Raw genomic sequence first — 19,669 nt, forward strand, 5'->3', positions numbered from 1 at the left:
AGAGAAAGTTGATGGGTTTTTGGTGAGAGGAGATTTGTGTGTAGGAAAGAATGGTTAGGTTTGAGTATATATAGATGTTTAGATGGAGGGATAGGTTTAGCAAGGTCATGTGCTGGTTAAGGACAGGCCACGGGCGTTTTGGGGTGTGTAAGAACATGCCGGACAGTGAAGTGAAAGAGGGTCTCAATTTTCGTGTACATTCCACAAGACAGCATGGCCCCATAAAAATGCACGGTTCAAAACTCTCAGTCAGAGATTTTTCTTTTCTCTATACCATTTATGTGCAGCCTATCTCTCTCTCTCTCTTGATTTCCTTTGCCGTGATATACTTTTGCATGGATCCCATTCACCGGGATTAGGTGCCACTTTATTTAAATGTGACCAAGATTTTATGGTTAGGGTGACTTGTATTTTTGTTTTTTGGGGAAGTTTGTGGATGAATTTTCATGGACCAACTTGGATCCTTGTATACCTACCTTTTTCTTCGTTATCCTTTTGTACCCTAAACCTTTGTTCATTTTCTCTAACTCAATTTTTTGGTAGGGGCTATACTTGGCAGGGACTAGGGACTCTGTGACCAGTAGTATTTCCAAGACCAAGCAACTTGTCGAACCACATTGAATCAAGATCTGATACAGGTCGGTCGTGGAATAGTTATTATGTCACAATGCAAACGGAGAGACATACAAGCAAGCATACACATACTAGTGCATGAGTTCACACACTGTATACAAATATGGAAACAAATGCAAAAAAGGGCTCATAAAGATGTCGGTAAATAACAAACTTCTAAACGAAGCGAATTTCTCAATTAGGGACGGCAGTGGACCGGGGGAAAGCGGGGCCCCGCCCCGCCTCCCCCCGTTTGGACCGGGGATGAAGGGTATGAAACGGGGATGGAGGCGGGGACAAAGGTTAAAATCCATCCCCGTCCGGGGGTGGAGGCGGGGATGGACGTGCACTTTTCCCAGCCCCGCCCCATCCCCGTCACGATCCCCGCCTCATCCCCGCCCAGCATCCATCCCCGTTTCATGTCCTCCATCCACGGTTCAAACGGGGATGAGGCGGGGGTGGAGGATAAAATCTTGAGGGTGGAGACCTTGTCCCCCGCCCCGCCCCACTGCCATCCCTATTCTCAATAATGGTCGTTACCTCTAGAATGGGGTCCACAAGGGTTAAACCTTGTGGGCAACATAAGCTTGACTGTCTGTTCAGATCACCCCTATGAAGGGCAAGAGTTAGACATTAAATGAAAGCTGACCGAGTTCAGGAACTATAATGCTTACTGGTAGAAATTTTGGTTCATTTTTTTTTTATCGGGAGAGACAGTGGTGTTTCATGAAGTTGTCAATATGTTTCATGTGATGCCAACCTACCCCATGGTAGGGCAGCAGTAAATAAAATACAGCTTTCTTTACTTCTGGAGGTCCCACTCCAGAGACTTTTAAGTGATGTCGGTGGCCCTCTTACCATGCATGATGAGACAGCCTGCGCAAGGATATTTAGTTGGGCATTATGGGACTAAGTCCGGGGGTGCATGCCGCTGGTTTAGACATTATATAAGGTTGGTTCATTGTGATCAATAACTTGGCATGAGCCAACTATTGACCAACCAATGCCTGGCTACAAGGACTTGATGGAGAAAGATGCTGAGGTTTCAGTAGCAGCTTGATTCAAATTTGAGAGCACCTTTGAGTCGGGTTACTTATATATATATATATATATATATATATATATATATATATATATATATATATATATATATATATATATATATATATATATATATATATATATATATATATATATATATATACATGAAGAAACTAATGAAGGGTTAAGAGACCTATTTTGCTGAAAAGTCCTGCCAAGCTATAAGTAAAACCTCAAGATCGCCCTCTCATCTATTAGGGAAGCTCGCTGTTTTGATCTTGTGATGAATTAGGACACAACTCTCCATGTCATTCAGCTTGAACACCTTAAGTCGACCCACTTAACCAGCTGGGAGAAACCCTTATGAGCAGGTTACTTTAGATACTACCTATGTCACAGGGACCCGACATTCTGGTGGCATGTGTCCCTTGTGACACAAGCGGACACCCTCAAACACGCGGACATGGACACGGACACTAGCACGTACGGTTAATATTTTAATATTATAAACAATTATTTATTTATTGATTAAAATTTTAAAAAATGTGTCTTCATGCCCTATTTTCCAAAAAAGAATTTTGAACTTTCAAGTCAGACTAGTGTCACGCGTCCTGGTGTCTCGTGTCTTTGTGACATATAAAAAAGGCTAGACCCTCTGGCCTTCTAACACTTTCCCACTGTTTTAGTTTCTGTACTTCTTGTCAACTAGTTTGTTTGTTTCTTTATTTCCTTGACAGTGCATTTCCTTTTGTACTGAGAGTGTACCCCAACCTGAACAGCAAAGTCAAGAATACAGTAAGGAAAAAAGAGAGAGGAAATGGGACTCTGCATTCTGCAATTCCCTCAGATCCATCCAACGACTTGAAGACAAGGCCCATGTGATTTTGCATCGTGCATGTAGAAGCTGGAGATTCCATGACTGCCTAGTGAAGTTTGTTCTCTTCTAGTCTGTCTCATGCATATTTTTTGTTGGTAATTCCTATGCGTGTGAAATTGAAACAGGTTTTGTAGATAACAAAGAATTTGATGGTAGTGATGATGATGGTTGTGATTAAAATGCTGAAATGACCAACAATTTGTCCTTTTCTCTAATGTTAAAAAAATCAAGCTGGCGTTGGTCATCCTAATTCCTGTCATAAGTTGCGACACTTGTAAGCTATACACACGATAATCACAAGATTGGCCAGCTGATGATCTTATGAAAGGAAATTTAGTAGTTTTAAAAACGTTTATTGGTGCTTACAACTATCTTTGATAAAGACCTTGCCAATCAAATGAAGCAAACAAAAATTTACCAAATTTTCTCGCTTAGAATCAAGACTTGGGCTAGATTAAAATGCTTGTAACTTATGATTGGCAATGAATTACATGATGCCAGCTTGAATTTTAACATTTGAAAAAAAAGATATGGACAAAAAGATGATCAATTCTGCATTTTAATCAGAACGACCATCATGGCTATCATCAAATTGAATGACTAGTGAAATGAGTTGTCTTCTAGTCTGCGTCATGCGGCCTTATAGCCATATTTTATCCTGATTGCAATTTGGATTTTTTTTTAATTAATTTAACTTTAAACCCTTTATTGGTGATCACATATATCTTTGATAAAGACCTGACATATCAAATGAAGCCAGTTACAAAAAAGTTTCTGTAAAAAAAAAGGTAGCAAAAATTGGTACGATGTCAAAAGCCCACACTTTATCATCTAGGACACGCTGTTCTTTATTGTTAAAAAGTTGTCCAATAATCGCAGTCACATAGGGTAAGTCAATTTACCATACATTTATACGTGAAAGTGGAAGATTAAATTTTAAAGACATGATTAACCTGCCCTGGATGCTAACAAAAGGTGCTTCAAGTACTGGGAAAGACATGAGAGCTAGCTGGTTGTATATTACAAAGTGTGGTCCTTCAATTTCTAGTAAGTAGGACCACTACCAACTATGCACATACAGGTACAGAGTTAAATTTTCCATGTTCTGAGGCCTGTATGTTATAGCCTTGGTCTCTTTCAAAAATCATTTGTGCCCCGGGCCTTTAAGCCAAGCCACTGCAATTCTCCTAACTTTTTAATGGTGGCCACCACCACCATATCTCACAATCAACAACCAAAACAGTTCCCAATAAATGCGCTCCACCGGTAAATTTGGCCAACAGGAGGGAGACTGCAAGAAACATTTGGAGGGGACCAGATGTTTTCTTGTAGGCTTTAAGCTCCAAAAACTGCTCATTAATGAGGAAAAACAATCTCTCTCTCTCTCTCTCTCTCTCTCTCTCTCTCTCTCTCTCTCTCTCAGTGGGAATTGGGTTGGGTTCAGACAGGTATTGTTAAATCGGACAGAAAAACTACCATATTTAGTGATGGTCGAACAGTCACTGAACACTCTTAGAGCACGTTTGGAAGCGAAAAAATGATAGAAAAAAAACAAATAGGAAAGAAAAAGTGGTAACTTTTCCATCCATTCCAAACGAGTGAAAATTTTTGAATGAATTTTTTTTTCTAAAAAGTCAGATTTTTTATAGGAAAAACTCCTCCACCTAAATTGTAGTCGATCCACCTCTCCCTTTCTCTGAAAGGAGGTTTTTGCAAATCGACTCTCTATATGTAAAGTGGTTTGATCTGTTTTATTTTAGATTAGACCATGTATGCCACTGTTATTTGATGGCTACTTGTAATGATCTGCAGGTTTTTTTGGAGTGTGGAGCCTGTTTTCTAGCTAAATATAAATTTATAATTTTTGCAACACTAGTAGACTAGACTCCACGAAAAATTCGTAGACTACTATTTAAAGAGACATTTTTATTGTGTATCCCAATCAATAAAAAGAAGAAGGTTCAGTGCGGACGTGGACTTAGGCACTTTTCCTAAAATCACGTAAAATCCTTGTTTTTCGTGTGGTTGTTTTTTCCTTTTGCTTTTTAGTACTTAAGGCCCTTCGATAACATTTCTTGCAGTATCTTTTCCTATTAGAATTGTGCTCATCGGAAAGCATGATATACAGTTCATCTGAATGTCATCTGTCTATCCTGGAAAATTAAATATTCTGCTGTATATAGGTAGCAAAAGTCCTTCATGTTGAATCTAATGCTGTTCTGGCACAACACAATCATGTTAATGGTCGTTGATGCGGATCCAAATAAGCTTGAGTACTCGGTTTTGCAGGGTTTCCTCTTGATATGGCTGACCTTTAGTGCCTGCCTCCTAGTGATGAACTACGTGTATCAGATCACATGCCACAGATCATTGAAATGATTCAGAACGTACTGAAATTCATTTTTGCAACGCCATTATGGTGGAAAAACATTAGAGTTTTTTAAAGTTTTTCAAAAGGAACATGTTGATGAGATGTGGAGAGATAGAGAGCTTTCAACCTTAATTTTCTTATTAGGAACGAACAACAAAAAAAAAATCTGATATTTTTTCAGTTTGTTTTCCTCATGCTACCCAAACAAGTGAAAAACAGTCATCTGAAAAAGTTATCATATCAAAACTTCTCGTAGGCAATTTTTTTTTCCTATGAAATTTCTTCTTGCTTCCAAATGATAACTTTTCTAAATAAAAAGCTTTTGCTTGGTTTGTATAGCAACAGGGTGAGAAAATGTGAAAAAATGAGAGAGGAAAAGAGACAATCACCCCCCCCCCCCATCTGAGTGAGAGTGAAAGAGAGTATCAGCCCCCTTTCAGAGAGGTCTAAAAATGGTAGTGGGTGGCTCTTAGAGAGAAGTGGTTCGACCAAATAGATAGAGGGAGGTGGTCGACTATGCCCAAGAGAGAGAGAGAGAGTGTTTTGGAAAAGGTGGATGGAGAAAGCTGATCTTGTGGAAGCTTTATAGAGTGAGGTGGTTGTGGGTGAACGGTTGCCCTCAGAGATTTTTTTTTTATCAAAAATCAAACTTTTTGAAAAACTTTTCTTTCAAAAATTTTCTTTTGTTTGGAAGGGTTGGACAAGGTCATTTTTTCTTTCCAACTTGCATTTTTCTACCATTTTATCGCTTCCAAACGTGCCCCTAGTGGCGGGATAAGCCACCGCCAAGGGTCATTCTTTAAAGGTGTCATACATCCTATTTGCAACATGAAATATTCAAAATGGGAACATGAAAAATGAGTAACTGAGTTTTCTAGCACTTTTTTCACAATTCTAACCATATAAACGTTCAGTATAGTTGATTTGTTAGAAATCTACATCTAGATCATATTTTCTTGATGAAAAGAAATCAGTTATTGAGCTTAAAAATATTACAAAGATTTTGAACCATTCATTTTCAAACCCTATACAAAACTACCTAATTGATGGAATCAGACTATCCTAGAATCTCTGCAAAATTAAACACACAGATCACACCTTTATAATCAGAATTTATTTAAAAAAACAAAAACTTATATGTTTATTTTTTAAATTTGTGTGTAGGGATAACATTTGCTACCTCGTAGGTAAGGAACCCCCTAGTTGGAGCTCATATATTGTAGGTTGCTTGGACCAAATCTAACCTCATGGATGCATTTAACTTAGTAAATAGTCAAAATTAACCCTTGAATTATAATTTTCAACATAAAAATATGATTTTTTGAGAGTTGAAAATTGTATACATTAAAGTCAAATTTTCAACACTTGGAGCATAATCCAAGAGCCCGTTTCTACTGAACCAAACATGGCGATCATATTTGAAGGGATGAATGTGCAAAAATATTAAAATTATTAAGCTTTCATTTGGGGTTACTTAACCACGGGTTGAGAATTTTCATTAATGTCTTGACATTAGGTGAGAATTTTTAATGTTTTGATGGAAGATGGAGATTCCTGATATCGGTCAAAGAACAAATGTGGGACCCAGTAATAAAATACAAATTGTGTCTTAAGTTACAACTGAGAACCAAACTTGGACTTCAAAAATGTCGTAACCGTTTTGAGTATCTGTGGGTTTAAAAAAAAGTAAAAACTAAAATTGTGTGCATTTAATAGGGATATGCATAAAAACAAACTCTGATAAATAACTTAATAAGTTATTCTGCATATGCATTGAATTATATATATATATATATATATATATATATAGAGAGAGAGAGAGAGAGACCCATAACAATGGATGAACAAATCGTCCACTGTGGGAAAAGAATCTCAAGTTAAAAGAGGCGGTCACAACCATTGCTAATGCCCATTTTTTCACCCACAACATTAGTGGTAGCTAATGTGAGTTTGATGAAAAACCCATCTACTGTTATGAGTTTTCATATATATATATATATATATATATATATATATATAATCACTAGAATATGAGAACTAATGTGTGAACCACAATTTTCATAATTTTTTTTTCTTTTCTCTTGAATCTAACCATACAGATGTGATCCACATGCTTGGTTTTACAAGAAGCTATCCACATGCTTGGTTTTACAAGAAGCTGCTCTTGAATCATTTGATTTTGATGCATAAATGAGATTTTTTAAGACTTTAAAATCAATGGTTCATAATCTTCATAAATATTGAAGCATTCAAAAATCACATTTTTTCATAAAAAATGCACTATCTAATGGTTGATTCCTAACAAATTCACCATGACAAGCACATCCACATGGTTGGAAATGCCCATATATCGAGTTCTCATATTCTAGTGACTCTCTATATATATAATCATTAGAATATGAGAACTGAAAAAATAAGAACTAATATGTGAACCACACTTTTTATGGATTTTTATTTTTTTCTCTTGAATCTAACTTTGGAATTGTCTATTTTTGATGCATAAATAAGATTTTTTTAATGCTTTAAAATCAATAGCTCATAATCTTCGTAAGTATTCAAGCATTCGAAACTTGCAGTTTTCATAAAAAAAATACATTTCTTAGCAAATTCATCATGCCAAGCCCATCCACAGGGTTGGATTTTGAATAAAAGTATTGAAAATGCATATATTTTTAGTTTTCATATTCTAGTTTATATATATATATATATATATATATATATATATATATATATATATATATATATATGAAAACCTACCGACTAAAAAACATGCCAAACCTACTTTAATATTTTTTTCAAAGCTCGGACCATACATATGTACTCTATATGCTTGTTTTTATAAGAATCAGTTCTTTGAGCATTTAATTCGGATGCATGGATAGGTTTTCATAAGTTTCCAAAATCATTGGCGAACAATTTAGTATTTTTTCTATCCAAAGTTTGATCCAAGTTTCAATTTCTAGTAAATTAATCATGCCTGAGCACATTTGTACAGTCACAATTTTAAAAAAAACATCAAATTTTTTTCGTTGGGTAAGTTTGTCATGTTAGGTTTTCATTCCTCTATACACACTCACTCTCTCTCTCTCTCTCGTGTAATTGCTTGTCATGTGCGGGGTAAAGCAGTTGAGAGGCTGCTGTAAGAAAGGACAAACCACGCAACAAGAATGAGATTCCTTTTAGCAAAGAAATAACTTTGGACCCATCATCGTTTTTTTTACAGTTTTGGATGGATGATGGGGACCTTTCTGCTGCTTTAGCACATGGCTAACACGTTACTCTTTCCAAACACTTTTCTTATGACATGACATGACATCCCTTCATTTTCCGTATTTACCAAGATCGTTCAAGATTTTCTGTACCAGTAGATTAATTGGCATAAAAAGTGTAAATTTCAAAGGTAAAAATAAAAGAGAAATTAATGTCACTTTCATGTTTAGTTTAATATAATAGACATTTTATCTAGTGTCCCCGCATACTTGAAATTCTTGGTGTGTAAAGATTATGCTGCCTCTTCATATATGTTGAAATCACATTGCCAGCTAGCCATGCAAGATTTAAATCATAGGCCACAAACATGATATGACATGCATATAATTAAACACTAAGATCAAATTGAAAAAGAGCAACCAAGATGAGATTGATAGGCACCTTTGCTTAACCACCATCCAAAAATGTCAATCTTAACATATAAAAAAAAATCTTAACTTCTTTACCTGACTGAACTAAATTGATGTGCACAAGGTGAACAAATTTCAATCTTGTTAAACTCTGTCGGTTGGTCTTTATGCATCTGAATCAAATCATAAAACATTAAACAAAGCAGAGAATATTTTTAGCTTGGGGTATGCTAACTATTGCAAAGAGATGAAGGCCACTAAAAAAAATAAGATCGGATGACAGCCTTTTCAAGATTTGTTTTTCTTTGCCTTTTCATTAAGAAAGGAAGTAAACTGAACACCAGGCCTCTAGTTCAACCATGAAGCTAAGCTTCAAGAGATTGCAGTCTTGTTCCAACAGTCTTCACCCATTTAATCTCTTGCCATTTAGCTGGTCATGCTACTCTTAGACCTTTTTGTTGACCCACTTTTGCAAAATAATAGAGGCCGGTTTCATAAGATTGGGTGAGAAGTATTGCTTCATAATTTCATTAGTGGTCAACATATGCAATGAGGAAGGGGCATTAATAATGCTGCAACAAGGCATGTGAACAAGTCTGAAGTTAGACCAAGCAAATCAGAAAACAAAGTTGATATCAATCCCAACACGTAATGTGCACAATGAAAAGCTACAAGCTGATAGGGCACAAGTCTAAAAAGTCGTGATACTCACAGTCAAAAGATAGGCTGGAAGCCTGCATGGGTTTGGATATGTGTGCTTGGAAAGAGATTGATGCTGGATCGATGTATCCTTAAAAGATAGTATGTATAATCACAGATGACCAATTTGCTGACAAGTCAAAGTGAGAAATTAGCACCAAACAAAATGAGCTATCTTGGCCGTTACATACTCTGCAGCATGGTACAGTAATGTGAATACACGTATGTCTTGAGACGTTTCCATTGCACCTACCTCTTGAGCTTTACGGTATGTACTTAGCTGCCAAGTACAAGATGTAAACGTCACAGCATGCACTCACAACTGCATTCCCGTATTTTGATAAAAAATACCACAATCTTTTCTTTTTTTAGTGATGAAGTTTCCTGACGAAGCAGGTAATCTCCGGGTGGGTTCACCGAGATTTAACCTAAAATGAAAGCAAGGAAAGATTGTGCAAGGTTTATGCCCCGTTCAGAGACCAACATGACCTAGACAAAATCCTACCAAGTTGAAACTATTTTCCTAGGATGAACAAAATCGCAATGGTGCTACTTTCCGTCAAATTCTGGTCATCCTTAATAATCTTGTCCATAAAATCCTGGTTGATGTATATGTGATTCTACGTATGCATTTTAGAGACCTCTCCTTCCGTCTGAACAACGTTCACTCATCGATGGTTTCTTTTAATCCAGTGGATCTTGGTTGAGCTTGGCTTTGTTGTTTGTTGCTAGCCGTCTGTAGTTTCTTTTTTTTTAGCTTTTGTTTTTTTATATTTTAATTTTGTTTTCTATTTTGTTCAACATTTTGTTGATCTTCAAGAGTGATAATGTTGATCTCTCTCTCTCTCTTTCTTGCACGCACACACAAAAGGCTTTTCAAAAACAAAAAAAATAGTGGAACTCAAACCTTTTCAAAAACAATAATAATAATGGTGGAAGAACCCAAGCAAAGTCCTACACAATGGACTGCCATGTTTATGTAAAAAAATGGGTCAGTTCCAAATGGGCCGAGTCTTCATTTGATTCACGTTTGTGTTGGGTCTAAATATTATAAATATTGTAGATTTGTATGGGTTAGAACCAACCCAATTTTTAGATGGTTCTAGATTTTAGACTTGAATGGAACCCAAGGATCTATCAAAATCAACTCAGTTTGGCTCTAATTTATTTGAGACATCGGTTCAGTTCAGGTATACCCGACCCAGTTACACCCCTACTACTCACTTGCAGGTGCAGATTAGGGTGCAAACCAAGGCCAAGACAGGTATATTTAAGCTCAAAGCTGGTCAACAATCCTGAGCCTTGCTTATGGTCGGCTCAAGCTTGATCACCATTGTTCAAACTCAGCTTGGTAAAGCACGACAATCTTGAACTTAGCTAGGTAGCTGATCAGTCAACTAAGAATAAAAGGATAAAATAATTACATAAACATTGGCCAACATTTTTTTATCAGAAAATGATTGTACTGTATGAAAAAAATGACACTTCCAAAATGAAATCTGTCCAATGGATAATATCGTACGCTTCTAATTTTTTATTTATGCTTTTATCCTTCAGAGATATGAATTTATGATTTTCGTACGTCATGACGCTAAAATAGTACACTCACAAAATTTGTCAACAAAATCGCATTTGAGATTGCATTTTTTCATAAAAAATTATAAAATTCTAAACAATTTTTAAAACTCTTGACGAGTTTTGCGCAATCACAATGCATACAACATTCTTGAGGCTCAAGAGGTAAGGTGTCTCTGTCTGTTTTCTTCCCATCAAAGAGACACTAGATCACATCTAGGGAGACCGATTTGATCAATACAACTTGCATCAATGAAATCTCAAAAAAGATACGAAGATAGGGGTGACATCGAGCACCGTCTTCAGTGACCAGCAAACATGCCCTTAATGTCTCATTCATACACTCTTTGTTATTTCGAGTCTAGATTGGGTGCAATCACATGGCACAAAATTTGTACATTATGCACCTGATTGCCCTCCATGAGGCCTTGGGCCTCACAATGAACAGGCCTGTCACCAAGATGAAAGGTGATCATGCGCTTAATGCACAAATATTTGTGCAATCATATTGTACCTGATCTTTTTACTGTTATTCTATATGCACCAAAACTTCCCTCTAATTTTAACCCCAAGAATATCCAAGTCTCTCCCTATCAAGGACCCTCTATTAAAATCGTCCTATTGCTTATGGCCCCTAAATCCATTATCTGCTTGACACAACCCCAACTAAGCGTCGACTAATTGTCTCTCCCAATAACGTTTATAAATTATTTAGCATAGGCAATTAAGTTGGAGGATAGGCTTAGTGGGGTGGGGCCTTGGCTGCCAGATGGACAGTCAAGGTTGGATTCCCATGGGTGTCACCCATTTGCAAAAGCCAACGCATAACATGCATATAAGACCCTGGGGCAAGGGTTCTAGCCTTGGAGTTTTATGTTGTTGGCACGACAACCTTAGGTATGGCAGGCCAACGCGACCAGTTCTTCATGCCGAGTAGGATTTCTTCGCAAAACAAAAACTGGAGGATAGTACTCAGAGATTTGAACCCGAGGCCTTGGTTACAATGGTGTGACTTAACCATCTAGTTATCTCGTTACAGTTCTTACAAAAGGTAGAGGAAGCCTCATCTGCAAAGGCTTTGCGTCATTATTTTAATATTTATAAATTTTATTTCAATAAAATCCATTTTTAATGTTATAATATTTAAAAAATATTTTTATTTAATTAAAAAAATATGTGTCAACAATTTTTCAAACTTTAAAATCAAACTCAAATGTCGTGTCCTCGAGTCCACGAATCACTATGACATAGCTTTAGGCAATGACCTATGGAAAAGCCTCCTGCTTGTGCAGCAACCCTAACCAACCAAGATGTCAGAAATAAATGACAACATGCAAAAATGATTGCATTTCCCATTATGATCTCTGCCAATGTTTCAATCAAAGCTCTTCATGCACAATTTCCTTTCATTAATAATAGGTTTTAAGTTCAACTTCATGTGTATCCAACTCACAAATTATTTTACAATACACTATATCTATCGAGGTCAAAAATGGTTCAAACTAGTTGGATACAAAATACTACAAGAAATATGCGGATTAACGACGACCTCAATTCGGCACTAAACTGTTTAGCAATAGATAACTTTAATCACAAAATTCTAGTCGTTAATTAGCGACAAAAACTATCTATCGCAAGTTCCATCACTAATTTACGATGAATTAGCGAATGCCATGGTTTGTTGCAAGGCTGTCGTTAATATGCGGAGATTTGGTTTGGCGACGGATCGATTCACTTTTTTGATAGATAAATATTTGTCCCTAATTCGTCGCTAAATTAGATGCTGATACTAAATAGCGACGGATAATATTTGTCACAAACAATAAAAAAAATTAAAAAAATATTTAAAACATAAATATTGAAAAAAAAAATCTCGTGATACAATTTATATTTCCTATATAATTTATATTTTTTGTGTATAAAAAATAAACTGCACATAAAAAACACATATAAAAAGCAACTAAAACAATTTATCGATCCACTATAATCCCCGCCAAGTTATAATTATTTTCAAGTGAACAATTACAAATATTTTCTTTTGAAACAACAAGAAGGTACAACAAATTCAACACATGAATCTAATCATCGCCAAGATTCTGTGTGTCATCTTCTTCATTGTCTCGATCTACTCCTTCAACTCCTCTACGTTGATTATCTCCAGCATCCTATAAGAGAAAAGAAAGGTTAGTATTGATAAACAAAATATAATAAAATAAATTATATACAATGCACCTAAGTTAAGACAATCAAAGTAACACGAGTGAATTACACATAATCTAGCTAGCAATAAAGTGAAAGATATTAACATAATTCAGATGTGTTCTAAGGCTGACATAAAAAATTCATAATGATTCAATTATGCAAATATGTGTTGTAATCATGCATATACTAGCTTGAAAACTAACGACATGAAACAAATCACATGAAACTTTCATACCTGAGAGGCACCTGCAGACGAAGTTCTCTTGTCTCGAAAAAAGCTGCACAACTCATTACGAACAACGTCGAAAATTATTTAATGTAAATAGTCACGCATTATGTTCTTAACAAGCTGGAGGACACCATCCCAAGAATTAGGTGGGTCAGTCGGATGCTTGGAGCTGATGCTTACGGGAGAAGTCTAAGAGTCGTGACTGAAGGAGGTAACGACTGGTGATGTGTTCATATTACTCCCAAACCCGAACACACAACCCTTTTTGAGTTCACCTGTTGCAGTCACCCATGTTGCATGATCAAAAGGCAGGTCTGAGTGGAGTCATCGTTATATCCTTCTACCATCTGTTGCTCGTATGACCCTACAAAGTAATGATTACAATATGGATTAATAATTAAGAATTATAATGTTTATGATAACTTGTATATTATAATATTTATTAATACAATAAATGCATACCGTTGTCATTCTCGACTTTTCTGATACAAACTCTCTCATGGTCTTACGTTTATGTGTTTCAACAAACACATTCTTGTATGGCACAATGCCTCTTTTTTCTGCTTCTTGCGAAGTTAAATGATAAAAAAAATATTCAATAGGTATGCAACAATACTTATAAAATTGACAATATATATTAATGAGTTACAATTTTCTTCAAGTGGCTCTCAAAAGTCCTAGATTCACCTGTGTGTAGATGGGCATCAGGCATCTTTGCTCGGTTTTGTGCAGCCTTCGTTGAGCGGTTTCGAAATTCATGCCCCGCCCACTTGTCACACATTGCATCCCAAACATCTAATCTGATAGTATGAGGGTCATGGCCCTTTCATTGCAGTGGATCATCTATCCCGCCAGATGCTTTTCTTGCTGCAGTCTTCATATTGTGTAGCATGTCTGTAAATCGACTGACAGCTACCTTCTGTCACACCTTCCTCGTTTTCTGCTCCTCCATTGTGGTCGCGAAGCGATTCGAAGCCTATAAATAATTTCAGAAAGTTAGTAGACATGATTATAAAAAAAAATTAAATATGAAACACATTAATTAGGAGAAACAATTATATACCATGAATGAGGACCACAATCTGTCCAACACCTCCTTCGGGTACTTTTTCCATTGAGCGACCGGTCCTAGTAGATGTTGAACTAGTGAATGCCTAATCTCTCGTATTACCTCTTGTGGCTCGAACCTCGCCTTGCACATAAATTGGTACATATTAACTATCAATATACAATATTTATAAGATAAGTATAGGATAAGTGAAAATAAAATACTTATGGTCGATTATCGATATACACTATTTGAATGAGTCGTCGTGTGTCAGACTCAGATATGAAGTATAGTAAACTTGTTGAGCTTGTGAGGCTAATATGAATGGTTCATATGTTCCAAACCTTGATTTATGATTCACCTCCACAATGCCTGAGGCTTTGTTGACTCTTGTTGTTGTGGGATCAAACTAATGACACTTGAATAAAGTTACCCTATTATTTATGCCTAAGTAAGTCAACTTCATTATTTCTTCTATAGCACCGTAGTAGTCGTGTTCATTTTTATCGTAGTTGCTACCCTTGACACACACACCACTATTCATCATTGACTTGTTTACACCATATTCTTTTGTATGGAATCGATAACCATTTACGATGTGCCCATTGTAACATTGCACAACTTTGGTCGAACCATTTTGTAAATCATATATTCCTTGATCTTTAACATCACCATGACAGACTTACAAGCATAAACAATGACTGTGATCACGACCAATTAAGTAACTTATTATTGTTTACACGAAAAGAATGTATGTCATCGTTCTTACCAACTCTTTCATCCATGCCACAAACTTATTTTCATTTTCTTTCTGTACTTCTGTATCAGTGTGATGTGGAAGTTCTTTTTGCAACTCCAGATCAAATCGTCTGCACTTAACAAATACTTATATTACCGAACCATGTACGCACGTATAGAACTTAGTGTTACATATTAAGTATACTTACTCGATGTATGGGTCGATTGCTGAGTAATTAAAAAGAAAATAGATTTGTGTTGCGTCTTGCTCTTGATCTTCCAAGAGTCTTGACCGGCAACTGCTAAAGGCATGCCCAAGTGATTGAAATATCAATAGTTTGTCAAGTACAATAAATTGTTCTCCATCATCATTATGAAGTGGGTATGTGTAACGTGTTGGAATGTGAGGTTCAAAGTACATAGATGAGAAATTTGAAATCTCTTCTAAAGTGTACACCTCACAAATAGAGCCCTCTACTCTTGCTTTATTATGAACCTTTTTTTTTTAGGTCAAACATGCATCTGTCAATAATATACATCTCGGATTACAATAAATTTCTCAATAGCATTGAAGAGAAAAATATAAAAAAACATATATATTTCAAATGGGTACATCCACTGATATTGCACAGGACCACCAACCCTTAGTTCATATAACAAATGTATGATGACATGTTCCATAACATCAAAAAATGTTGGCGGAAATATCTTCTCTAGCTGACAAATAGTAGTGGCGATAGAATCCTCGAGATTCTTTACCTCATATACTACGACTTTTGATGCGCACAATGTTCTAAAAAATCTACTCAACTCGGACAATACCCCCTATAGGTTTGTCTAACATATCATGGAATGCTAGAGGTATCAACCGTTGCATAATGATATGACAATCATGGCTCTTCAACCCATATAATTGTCCCTCGTCTATCTTCACAGCCTGAGCAATGTTAGAGACGTATCCATCTAGAAATCTCAATTGTCTTAACCATTGACATACCTGCTTTATTTGATCTGGTCCAAGTACGTACATTGCCTTTGGTTTCAGTACATTGCCATTGTACTCTTTGAGTTCCAATTATGGTCTTTTTTATATTACTTCTAAATTCATATGGGCCTTCGGATTATCCTTCATTTTCCCTTTCACATTTATTATCGTATTGAACATATTATCAAACATATTTTTCTCCACATGCATCACATTCAAATCATGTTGTATCAATAAGGTTGGCCAATATAGTAGTTTCTAAAATATAGATTTCTTTGTCCAATTGTGATCCTTCCCAAATCCAAGGAAGGGCGTCGGGCTACGGGCATCTGCCAGTCCATATGAAAAGTATCACAATCTTCTTAAAATCTCTATGCCAAACAACCTTGTAGGTAGACCTTCCATTTTAGTTGTGTCTGCTCGAAATGCATTTCTTTGTCGTCGGAACGGATGGTCGCTAGGTAGAAATCGACGGTAATAATTAAACCAGCTAATTCGCGACGGATTCCTGACAGAATTTTTTTTATCGCTAATTCCACAAATAATTCGAATGTTAGCGACATATAGTTTTCTCTAACTAATTCGTTGTAAATTTGCGACGAAAAAAATCCATCCCAAATTTTCATCGCTAATTAGAGTTTTTCTTGTAGTGAAAGTGAATATGATTGAACTAAATATTTTTGAACTATAATTGAACTGTGTCTGAGCCCTCTTTTGTATACAACATATTAGTAGCTCTCCTTTTTTTAGAGAGAGAGGAAGATATTAGTAGCTCTCCTCATCCTCGGCAATTAATCAGTAAAGCTCCAACCTCATCAAAATCGTGAGTAATTCCAAAAATAAAAGGTCAATATATTTGGTTAATCATGTAGGTGTCCGCCTAACCCCAGCTTGTCTATAAAAAAAAAAACTACTTGGTTAATCATGATTAGTCAGATAAATCTAATAAATCATTATTAATCTACAAAATCATTATGAATATTTATTTTAACAACTCTCTTTTAAATGGAAAATGACAAAACAACAAAGTAAATGTCAATACGCATAAAAAACCTATTTTAATTAAACCACTCAAGTTGAGAAAATATCGAAATAATAAACCCACCGTCTAAAATACTCTTGAATAAAAAGAAAAATTGGTTAAAAAATGAAGCTTAAGAAATGTTTTAGTTTGTTTCAAAAGATTATGGCTAATTTTTTGTTATTTTGCTAAATCCCGTAATATCATCACCTTATCAAGGTATAAAGCAAATGAAACATTCTAAGGCTACATTTTTTATATTTTTTACACAATAATTTTTATTTTTTCCAATGGCTGCTCTCTCTCTCTCTCTCTCTCTCTCTCTCTCTCTCTCTCTCTCTCTCTCTCTCGTGACAATGATGTATTCAATATACTCATGAAGTGAAAAGATAAAAAAGAAAAGTGAGGAAGAGAAGGCAAACAGAAAGAGTTGATCTGAACAGTGTGAGTAGTAACTGCTTTGTATGTATTCTTTTGTAACAATGGAGTTTTTATCCGATATATACAAACAAGTATTTTGGGGAAACCCCAAAAAAAAGAGAAACAATGATAGTGGATCTTGGAGCCCCTCTATCTTGATGATAGTTGTATGGTAAGAGCTTGGAAGAGACCTTCACTACATGGAATGGTGAGGCCATTGTGATGCTTGAACCCAAACTCTTCCTCTGCTCTTCTCAACAATTCTTGAAATGTAGGATTACTCAGGTAGGATGTTGGAATCACAAATCGTTTCCTGCTCTCGCCAACATAGACAGCAAAGTGACCCTTGGGGATGCCTGTTAGCGCAAGCGATTCATTTCCAGCAACGACCCGCCGAACAATCCTCTTAGCAAGCACCAACTGTGGCAGACGAATACCCATTATGTTGAGCACAACTTGAAACTCAATCTGTATCCCTTGGAAAATGAGGAAGAAGAAAAGATGATGAATGAGCTAGATGATTTGATGAACAAAATTTTCTAACAATGTTTGTGTATATATAGAAAAGAGATAACTGTGTAGGTTAAGACATTACAGTAGCATGTAGCATATGGTTGGTTGTTTTGCAACCTTATCATAGAGTCGTAGACTTGGCCATATGGCTATGTCCCCTCATGATGTGATATTGTGAGATGAACTTGCCCATACGGTGTGTTCCTTGTGATGTGAACATAAGGGCCTACCAAAATTTAGCAAGGGAGTCCAGCTTCTTTGGTTATGAAACTGCCTCGTGATGAACTTTCCCATATGGGTGTGTTCCTTTTGGCACGTCAAGAGCTGCTATCCACTTGACATGCCATTACCTAGTGTCAACTTCATTATTTTTGTTACATTTTCAAGGGATTTTCAGGACTAGGAACAAACTAAGTCCCAATTGACATGCCATTACCCAGTGTCAACTTTGCTTGTTACACTTTCATGGCATTTTCAGGACTACAGGACCACTCAGTCCCACTTGTTATGCAACAGTTGGGCAAGATGCATGTCACCACTGTTTGCTTTCTTGATATTGATAATGTCTAGATGGAGAGGATATGCCAGGAACCCCCAACAAGCTGGCATTGTTCGCAATCCATGAGCTTTGATTACTTGAAATACTGTGCTCTTTAGAATTCAAAAGATATATGTAATTGTGTCAGCTGTCACTGAATCTAATGCCGTAGGAGACTTTTTACCTTAAATAAAAAGTCTTTTGGCCCTCAAGGATCACAACCACAATAACTTCACTGGCAGATTATAGAGTATATTGCTAAAAGTGGGGTTGCCAACATGTGCTGCTACAGCTTTCATGCCTAACCTTCATTTCAAACTACCAAGTGTCTTTACAGCCATTTTCACTCATTGGTCATGGTGAACTTTTGCTTTAGAAGGTTACACCAACCACTTTACAGAGTAAGTTCCCTCTACGCTCTATCCAATTTCATATGAGAATCAATTTTTGAATTTGGTATTAGACTTATTTCTCAAGTTTTGTTCTCTGTCCCCATAGATCTATAACAAAAGGGCTTCTATCACAGAAATGGGAAATGGTAGAGCCTATAATTGAACCAATCATCAGGATATCCATCCAATAGTCAAGTGCCCTTGTAGAAAAAGATGTAGCTTGCTGCACTTTGCATATAAGTTCATGTTCTAATATTGTAACACCTTGATCCGGGATTTCTCGAGTCTGGGTTCATAGGTATTACTTCCCAGAAGTAAGAATACAAAGTGAGCACAGTGGAACCATGACATAAATTTTTCATAAAATAACATAAAATTTCACAAATTCAAAGCCCTCACAGGCTCCATCATTTATCCATATCATAAGTTCAATACACTAAAAACATAAAGTAAAATTGCTTCTTCATCAAGCCGCCTAAGGACACTTTCTGGAACAGTGGCGACTCTAGTCTCTGGTCAATCACTTGGAACCTACAGTTATAATTATAAAAAGGAGGTGAGTCTACAACTTAGTAAGAAATATTTATAAACAACTAAAGACTTAACTTACAAATGTAGTGGACTTGAAGCCCCTAGTCTTAGTTTAATTTTTTACACCACATAACACACATGTTTGTTTTTTTTAAATTCCCTAATTAATCTTCTCAAAATTCATAAGTTAATACACACTCGATGCTAACTATTATAGTAAATTAGTTATACCGGTAGTAACCTACTTTGAGCATAGC

The 19,669-nt window shown here is 36.1% G+C and overlaps 1 protein-coding gene across 1 annotated transcript; it reads right to left on the reverse strand.

Moving 5' to 3' along the window:
- Window positions 1-17,463: 17,463 nt before the first annotated feature.
- LOC149818104 (auxin-induced protein 15A-like) lies at window positions 17,464-17,932 on the reverse strand. Its single transcript, XM_089985015.1, has one exon. The coding sequence runs from the start codon at window positions 17,877-17,879 to the stop codon at window positions 17,589-17,591; it is 291 nt and encodes a 96-aa protein (XP_089841141.1). The 5' UTR covers window positions 17,880-17,932; the 3' UTR covers window positions 17,464-17,588.
- Between the last annotated feature and the right edge of the window lie 1,737 nt (window positions 17,933-19,669).

This window comes from Nuphar pumila, chromosome 13 (genome assembly GCF_984573655.1).
Source record: "Nuphar pumila chromosome 13, dmNupPumi1.hap1.1, whole genome shotgun sequence".
NCBI lineage: Eukaryota > Viridiplantae > Streptophyta > Magnoliopsida > Nymphaeales > Nymphaeaceae > Nuphar > Nuphar pumila.